This window comes from Nematolebias whitei, chromosome 1 (genome assembly GCF_014905685.2).
Source record: "Nematolebias whitei isolate Nwh7 chromosome 1, NemWhi1, whole genome shotgun sequence".
In the NCBI taxonomy this organism is placed as follows: Eukaryota; Metazoa; Chordata; class Actinopteri; order Cyprinodontiformes; family Rivulidae; genus Nematolebias; species Nematolebias whitei.
Genome location: NC_056498.1, coordinates 20,986,584 through 20,995,508, shown reverse-complemented (window position 1 = coordinate 20,995,508; position 8,925 = coordinate 20,986,584). Strand labels below are relative to the sequence as shown.

The 8,925-nt window shown below is 42.9% G+C and overlaps 1 protein-coding gene across 1 annotated transcript in view; it reads right to left on the bottom strand.

Moving 5' to 3' along the window:
- Positions 1 to 3,732: 3,732 nt before the first annotated feature.
- The window catches only part of tmem185 (transmembrane protein 185), an 18,059-nt gene continuing 12,866 nt past the window's right edge, over positions 3,733 to 8,925 (bottom strand). The window contains exons 4-9 of the mRNA XM_037688421.1: positions 7,360 to 7,536; positions 6,709 to 6,916; positions 5,142 to 5,225; positions 4,846 to 5,022; positions 4,307 to 4,430; positions 3,733 to 4,094 (exon numbers count right to left, since the gene is read on the bottom strand). Coding sequence (XP_037544349.1) covers positions 3,844 to 4,094; positions 4,307 to 4,430; positions 4,846 to 5,022; positions 5,142 to 5,225; positions 6,709 to 6,916; positions 7,360 to 7,536 — 1,021 coding nt within the window. The 3' untranslated portion in view covers positions 3,733 to 3,843. The remainder of the gene's footprint in view (positions 4,095 to 4,306; positions 4,431 to 4,845; positions 5,023 to 5,141; positions 5,226 to 6,708; positions 6,917 to 7,359; positions 7,537 to 8,925) is intronic.

The following is an 8,925-nucleotide window of genomic DNA, read 5'->3' as shown; positions in this document are numbered from 1 at the left end:
ATAATGACCTTTATCACAATATGCTAATTTTTTGAGAAGGACCTGTATTATCTGGGAGTTCAAATACTTCTTTAAAAAGTCTTCAGTTAATCCAAAATGCTGCTGCCAGAAGAAGTCCTTCAGATGAAGGACGAAACGTCTCAGCAAAAAAAAAAGAAACCACCCAGATGACCTGACTGAACATTGTTGGATTATTACCTGGATTATTGAGCATGAACTTTGGTGCTACTGCCAGAGTCTTAACTGGAGTTAGTAGCAGAGATCATCTCCAGTTTCAGCTTCTCTCCAGTGACTCCCTGTCAAATTCAGAACTGAATACAAAATCTTATTTCTAACCTACAAAGCCCTCAACAACCTAGCTCCATCTTATATTAGAGACCTTATTGTTCCATATTTTCCTAACAGAGCACTTTGCTCTCAGACTGGAGGTTTACTTGTGGTTCCTAGAGTTTCCAAAAGCAGAATGGGAGGAAGATCTTTCAGTTATCAGGTTCTTCTCTTGTGGAACCAACTTCCAGTTTCTGTCCATGAGGCTGACACTTTGTCCAGTTTTAAGACTGGGCTGAAGACTTTCTTTTATGATAAATCCTATAGTTAGAGCAGGTTTGTTATGCTGCCATAAACTTAGACTACTAGGACAAATTGACCTCATTTCTTAAAATGAATTGGAAAAATTTAATAGTTTTCATTTGATACTTTTTCCATCTTAATTTGAATCATTAGATTTTTTTTCAGATGAGCTCTGACTGTTTGACATTAGTTGACAAATGGCGTTTGAAGGAGAATCTCCAAAATGTCCCAAAATGTTTATTTGGGTGTTTTCAATATTCATGTAAGACACAAAGGTTCTCAGTATTTTCACTTGAATTTTAATCATGAAAAAGAAAAAAATCTGCAACAAAATTTCTCTTAAAATAATCAGCTGTCATGGACGGCTTGAACCCACTTAATTGCATTAGTGTTGTGTTTTGACCCCTGCTCCTTTAACATTCAAGGCTACAGCTCTGACTGTCTAAATCTAAAACCACTCAAGTTAGTCAAGAAGGGGTCCCAAATCTCTAAAGTGTACTCGAGTAGATGAAATCAGAAACTTGGGCGTGGTTGCCAAGGTGGGTACCTTAGGCAGGTATGACCTGGATGGAGGCAGGAAATGAAATAATGTGCGTTGCCCAATATAGTTTTGCAAACTGTGCTTCTGAAATTAGGAGGTTTCAAAAACCAGTCACACAAAACAACTGCATGGCTCACCGGTCGGTTGCAAGCATTCAGGATTCAACGGGACTGCAGGTTTTTCACGAGTTTGAGTCGCCAACTAGTCTCTAACAACAGCAGCAGACAGATTACTTTCAGTGGGATCAGGTGATGACTTTTAAACCACCAAACATGTGATGAGAACTTTTAAAAGCTGCAACTTTGCACAGTTGACCACAGGGATAAGTTCTCTCTCCGTGTCCGTTTGCTCTGTACACCAATGAGCTTTGCTCTATCGAATGGTGATGATGACATCACCATTCGGGCCCTCATCACCAGCGATGATGAAACTGCCTACAGGAAGTGCATTTCAGAGCGGACAGTGTGGCGTACAGAAAATAACCTGGAATTAAACGTCAGCAAAATAACTGAGACGACCATTGACGTTCAGAAAAATCCCCCTCCATGTCCTCCTGTCACTGCTGCGAGGAACTCCATCACTAACCATCTGAAATGGACAGAAAACTCAAATACGGTTAAGGCGGCTCACAGCATGTACTTAGTGTGCCTTTAAATCAAACATTCTAGTGCACATATGTCAAACTCAAGGCCAAATGTGGCCCTCGTGGACATCTTATCTGGCCCCCCAAGATGATATTTTAAACGTAAAACACTTTTTTCACTTGAATTTTTTCAGTAATCTTTGATTATGATGTCAAAAGTGCAACAGAGAACATGAAATGAGACCAATCAAACTCTTTTTGAGGAAGCTACAACCAACAAAGATGTTGAGTGTCCGATTCGAGTTAATGTAGATTCTGAAACCGGCACTTAGTTTGAAAATTTTTTTAATTTTGGCCCCCTTTTCTAAGTGAGTTTGACACCCCTGTTCTAGTGCAAGCCCGGTTCTAAACACCATCAAGTGTCCTGACCTGAATTTCAGTATTTTATTCTGGCTCCAGAGCAGAGGGGGCGCGATGGAGCAGAGGTTAGAGAAGTGAACCTGTGAACAGGATGTTCAAACCCCCCTGCTGCCCATAACATCAAAATGTGTGAAGATAAATCACCCTCATTTGCCCTAAAGCAACCCCATCTGCTCCCTCGTGCTGCTCTAGATGGCAGAGCACCACAGAGGGCTGTGGTAGCTCGTGGTCTGAGGTTGTGACAGGAAGGGCATCTGGTGCAAAAAAATTTTTTTTAAATGGACAAAATTCTTAAGTGAGTTTGCTCGCTGTGGTGAAACCCTGAAGAAGTGAGCAGCCGAAAGAAGAAAAATAAATTCTGGCTTCACTGCCCACACTAAACAACGTGATGGCCTCATCAAGCTGGGCGGTAAACACCAACAGCAAAGGACTCAACACACCTGGAACAGTTCTGGACTGTCAGACCAAAATCAGTGTTTTTGTCCCACTTCAGTCTCCCCTTCCTAAATGTTCCTGCACTGCAACCAGGAGAAGGTCCAGCGTCTGGATCCCTGAACATTTCACTAAATAAATGTGTTGTCTTGTGATTAATGTGAGGCGTGATGTGTACGCTGAAATAAACTTGGGAGTGCAGGACTGGTTTTATTTTAACTTTCTGGTCCCAAATGAGCTGTGGTATTTACAAAAACAAAAAAATAATAATACAAAAACGTACAAATCATACGATGATTTGTTTAGAACAAGGTTACAAAGTGCCTTTTTTATTACTGTTCTCCTCCTAAAGTAGTTTTTCAGGTTCTGTTCAAAACAATAGATTAATGGACATTAAAAACAAGTCACTGTAATCAAAGTGTTCACTTAATGAATGAGGCTTTAACAGACAAATTTACTGTGGTCAGAGTGGATATTTCCAGAAGTTATAATTGTTGATGTTTTAATTTACCTCTTTTAAACAGCTTTGGAAACAAGCAGCATTATTAAAGAACCCACAAATACCCACATGTGAAGTAATGTTTTTTTTCTACTATATATATATATATATATTTTTTTTTAATTAAGGTAATAATAGTTTAGAACAAAATCTTGAGTGATTACAGCGACTTATTTAAAATATTACAAGTACTGTATCAAAACGAACCTGAAAAAAGAAGTCTGCTTTAGCTCCACCCCCTGCGTCTCCTATAGCCGGTAAAAGTGGGAACAAAAACAAGAGGAGAACAAGCCCCACCGCCTCTCCAATGGTCCCCTGAAACTCCTCCATCTACGACATCAAGAACCTGAAACCAACGTCTCGGAGTCAAACCAGCACAGATCCAGTTCTGGTTGGAGTCCCAGCACCTAAAGTCTAATGTGCTGATCAGATCAGCAACAATCTGAGATACTTATGTCGTCAAATCTCCCCCGAAGTGTTCATCGTCCGAACGAATACAACAGGGAGTAATCAACAGTGTAACGTCACCAGCAGGTGAAACAATATGTCAGTTTAAAAGTTTCATTCTTGATACATCTGGGGGGAAAAAAAAAAACAGTCTTGAAACAGCTGGAGGAGCCAGATCCATCACCATGTTGGTTTGGAGGAGATCCCCATGCAGGGAGATCTGCTGCACAGTTCAGGTGAGTGAATCCTTCAGGCTAGCAGATAAAATCAAGCTGTCCTCTGCTGTTTGGCCTTTATTAGTTTAAACGTCACGAGTCCAGCAGCCGCAGTCACTCCAGCACCGACACGCTGTTAGTCTGGCATGTCGATGCAGAGCTTAGGCGGCGGGACAAAGTACTTCCCGGGGCTCTGTGTGATCACCACACCGGTCTTTTTGTGGAACATGGGGGCGCTCTTTGGTGGCGGCTCGGGGACGGGAAGATCCTCAATCGCCTCGGGGTCCTCGCTGCGTTGCAGGTCGTAGGACACGTTACCGTATTCTCTCAGGAAGGGAAGGAGCTCTAACAAGAAGTGGCAGAAATCCTTACGGATGCCGAACCACCCTGAAGGAAGAGCAGGAGTAAAGTTAGCTGTGCTAACTAAAACCGCAACAATAATCCAGTCAATGTTAGAAACGTTGCATTTCTTCTGTGTTATTGATACATTAATGCATCAGTAGATATCACATAGAAAATGTGAGCTGGTCATTTCAAAAATAAAAGTTCAGTAAACTTGATATTTTGTCTATTTCTTTTAGCCGTCTTTAAATACTCACAGTGGTTTCCTCCTTTTTGGCCGAAGGTGGTGGCCAGGAGTGTGAGCAGGGAGAGCCACAGGGGGACGAACACACACACGTAGCTGAGACTGTTGTGACCATCCAGCTTGTGCACCAGAAGGATCTGAAGAGACAAAGATCAGGGTCAAAACTGTAACGTTACTGCATTATTCTTTCTTCTATCGGCTGCTGCCTTCTTCTGGGATCACCACAGTGAACTACCTCCCACGAAGACTTGGCAATTATTTTGTACACCAGATGTCCTCTCTGATGCAACCACAAACCACTGAGCTACCACAGCCCTCCGTGTGGAGCAGAGCTGCTGTCTAGGGTACCTGGGGGAGCAGATGGTGGTTAAGGGCCAAGCAATACATCTGGAATGTGCTTTTTTTTTTTTCACAAGTATGAATTTACCACAAAAGCTCTGCAACAAGAGATAAAATATACTGACAAAATGCAAATCAACTTAATAAAACGGTGCTTTATTGTCCCTCTTTTAGTAACAGCGAACAAAGTGAGTTTTTGTTTAAACTGTTCACCTCAAACGTGAGAAGAGGTACAACAATGGTCATCCAGCTGATCGCCATGGTGATGTGAGTTCTCCGTTGCTCGGCGATGATGTCTATGGAGCGCAGGAAGAGGACTGACCAGATGATGTAGTAGAGGACAACGAGGCACAAGAAGGACATGAGGATCCACAGAGGGACACAAACCACCTGCAGACACAAGACAGACATCTTACGTTGTAAAAGTGTAATGAATAAATACAGCATGCATGCAGACCACATGCACGTGTTGAGTGAAAATGATACGTTTGTGGGTTTGTGGTTCTTACCAGCCAAGGCCACTTGATGATCCCGTCGAGCCTTAAAGCGATAAAGATGAACTGCAGAATATTTACTGAACACAACACCTCCAGCTGAGAAAAACACATGAAGAGGGATTAACAGAATATTCACAATACTCTTAAACTTCAACTGCTCGATTAACCAGCTACAAAACTAAATCAGAGCTGTAATGGCAACCAGTTAAATATTTTTTTTATTTGATCAAAAAGATAATTAATTCATTTAATGATTAAAACTTGTCACAGGATCGCCTTTTCTTTGTATTAAATCTAAATAAACTATGCTTTAACGTTTTAAATTGTAAAACACACAACAAAAGACCATCATGCTGCATTATGATGTACCGTAATTTCCGAGCACCTAAATATAAGCTGTACAAACTAAATAAAAAAAACTAAAGTAAATCTTGTACATTCATTCAACCTTTATTTATACAGGTTAATCCCATTGAGCCTTAGGGACTCATTTACAAGACAAGCCTGAATTTTAACAAAGGGTGATGACACACATATAGGCCAAACTTGTCTATAAGCCACAGGTGTCCATATTGTAACATGTGATATTTACACAGAAAGACTGTCAACTTTTAATTAAACACTGTAGTGTGGCAGCACACAGCTAGTGTCTTGTTGTAGATCAAGAATCAACCACCAGATGGCGAGCTATACTTTATTTTACTGTTCAACACACGCACACACACACACACACACACACACACACACACACACACACACACAGAGTGAAGCCCACAGGTCTTCATGAAACTACCTCCCTCACTCATGGTTACTCTACTGAAAGGCCTAACACAACTAACACATAATGAACACAAACTAGGCTAACAAGAACAGACTAACCACTAACAGAACAATGCAAATCAGCTAACCGAAATGATTAACAACGAAGATTAATTTTAACCATAATCCCTCCCTGAGGTCATGTGACCCCATGCTCCGCAGAGCAAAAGTTGCTCTGCGCATGCAGGAGAGTCCCCTCTCCCGTTTCCTTTGTTCGACTGTGACCTGTTCAGTAATTTTATTGGTAAGATTATTATTTTTTTAATATTTATTTATACAGGTAGTCTCATTGAGTCATGAGGACCCCGACCCCTCAACAGAGACGTGTATTGGGCAGGTATGTGAGCGCCCGGGTGTGACAAGGCTAAATGTTTTGGTGGTTAAACCGTAAAAAAAAAATCCATAAATTAGCCGCAGTATTGTATAAGCTGCGGTGCTCAAAGCGTGTGAAAAACGTAACGGCTTATAGACCGGAAATTACGGTAAGATTTTGTGGTGAAAATGTCTCAATATTTACCAATAAATTTTCTAAAAAGACATCTAGCAGATAACTAAAACTGACATGAGTATCTGTAGCACAGTTTGTACTACAGTGTACAAGAATAGATCAAATAGACCCATTTTGTTCCAATTAACTTTCTCTAATCTAAGAATTAGGCATAAAATACCTTCTGGAGAAAAAAAAATTAAAAGATAAATTAAACTATAGTGTTTGCAGCTTTGTCCTCCTGCTCAGACAGCAAAGTGTCTGATTTCTTACCTCAAGGGAGCGATCGTGTCTAAAGCCCCAGACACAGGCTGCTACAGAAACAGGGGACACGAAGAAGAGAGGCATGAAGACAAGGAGCCAGAAGTAGTCTCCCCTCGCCACACGGTCACAAACCAACACTTCAAACATCAGCAGCAGGACGTGGAGCCCTACAGCGATCAGCATGGCTTTGAATTCCACGCACGTCTCTCCTTCAGCCCTGAGAAGGGACACAAAAATCACTTTATTCTGACAGAATAAACTTACACTGGTAATAAGACACTATTCATATACAACACTGTATGTTAGAATAATAATACCACTGAAATAAGTATGTACACACAAATGACTGGACAAACACACAAGTTTATGCACACTAATAAATATTATTTTCTGTACATTATATTCCTGGGAGAAAACACGTGGAACCGGCATTGTTAAATTCTAAAATATTACTTGATACTGCTAAAAATAAGTATTGCCAGCACAATATTGTTATTGTCCATCTTTAAAATAATACAGACTTTGACCAATTTACAATTATAAATAGGCCTAATCACACAGACAAGCCATCCAGGTATATTTAGATGGTTGCCCTCAGCTGCTTTGTTATTACCGACTGTAATTCCCAAAGGAAACATGTGATCCTGTGTGCGAGTCTACCTGTACTGAGGGTTGTGAGCCCACACTCCGGTGCCCACAGAAGCCCCGATGATCACCAACAGCTTCCACAGCCATATTGGGGTGAAAACAGCCCAGTAGCTCCACTGAATGACTCCATCCAGCCTCAAGGAGAGCAACATGGAGAACAGCAGCAGGCAGGAATAGATCAGGAACTTACTGCAACAGAGGGAGGAGAGCCAGGAAGGATAAATGATAAATTACTTCTGGACATTTTAAATTATTAATTATTAACATAACAACAGGCAAACCGTAGAAGAGGCACACATATTGAGGATGGCGTCGGCTGCCTTACAGAGGGAGCTCTTGGTCTCCTCAGGCAGGTCTGCAGCCTCCAGCCTCTTGGACATGCTATATGCTAGCAGTGCCACGTTGTTGTTAGCTGCGGCTGCCTGAAAAGCACATTGATGGGCTCGATTGGAGAGCGTGGTCACGTCTGGTCGTGTTTCCCAGGAGGGACGGGATGCTGCTCCAACCTGGACAGCTTTGCTCCGAAAGCTTCTGCGAGGCTTGGCTCAAGTGGGGTTACCGAGGGATAGCCCCGCTCGGTGAACCCCTCCACTCTGGTGATGGGTGCGGACTGTGGAGACCGGCTCCCCCAATCCACCAGGAAAGAACCGTCTGTGGCCTCGCCCGTAGGACGTCCTGTTGGAACACGAGGCCATATGGATCAAGACGGTGAGCTGGAATGGAACCCAGTAAACAACCTTCCCGCCGGATCATCTGAACTGGCGGGAAAGGCGTGGGACGTAGAAAAAAGGGGTCCCTTCATGTCAGCCGCCTCCTGGGTTACGCCGGGCAACCCCTGAGGGCGCCGTCGGCCGGGAGCGGTGTGATCGCCGATGCGAAACGAGGTGGGATGGGGTGAGCATTCACTCAGCCCCCCTCCACCGACACTACGCTCTCCAGGAGGGAATGAGCAGCGGGGGTTGCAGCTGAGCGCGCCTGTCCCGGAGGAACCATCCGATTCGCTCCGAGGGATCGGCGATAAGAGGAAAATTACAAGATGGCGTTGTCCAGCGCGTAGTGACCTGTCACTGAGAAATATTCCTCGGCGCTTACCTTGAAATAAGACTGCTCGTCAGCTTCTCCTCGGGGGGGAGAACTCACCGGACGACCGGAGGTCGACTGCCGGGCCAAGCATCCTTAACAAAGGTTGGTCATCTACACAATTTTCCTTCTTTGTTCTTATGACAGTGCTATTAGCTCGCTGAAGAATAAATGGGAGCCGATTTCCCGCTCTTAACGTAATTTATACGGACCGGGTGGGGCCCACACAGCAGGTGGGCATGGACTAAATTTTTCAGTGCAATGCTCCGCATAACGGGATAAACCCACCAAGCGACAGCCTTAAAGGGCGAAGCTTATACGAAATAGTACTTCACGTTCGGAGCCTCTTAATTTTGCGGCTAGCGGCCATATTTATTTAACTGTTAAACTTTACTTTAAAAGTGATGCTAACCGTATGTAAAGAAAATGTAACGTGAGACTAGAGTGTAAGTTTGTTACAGTAAACAAAACATACACATAACTGTACATTTAACATGA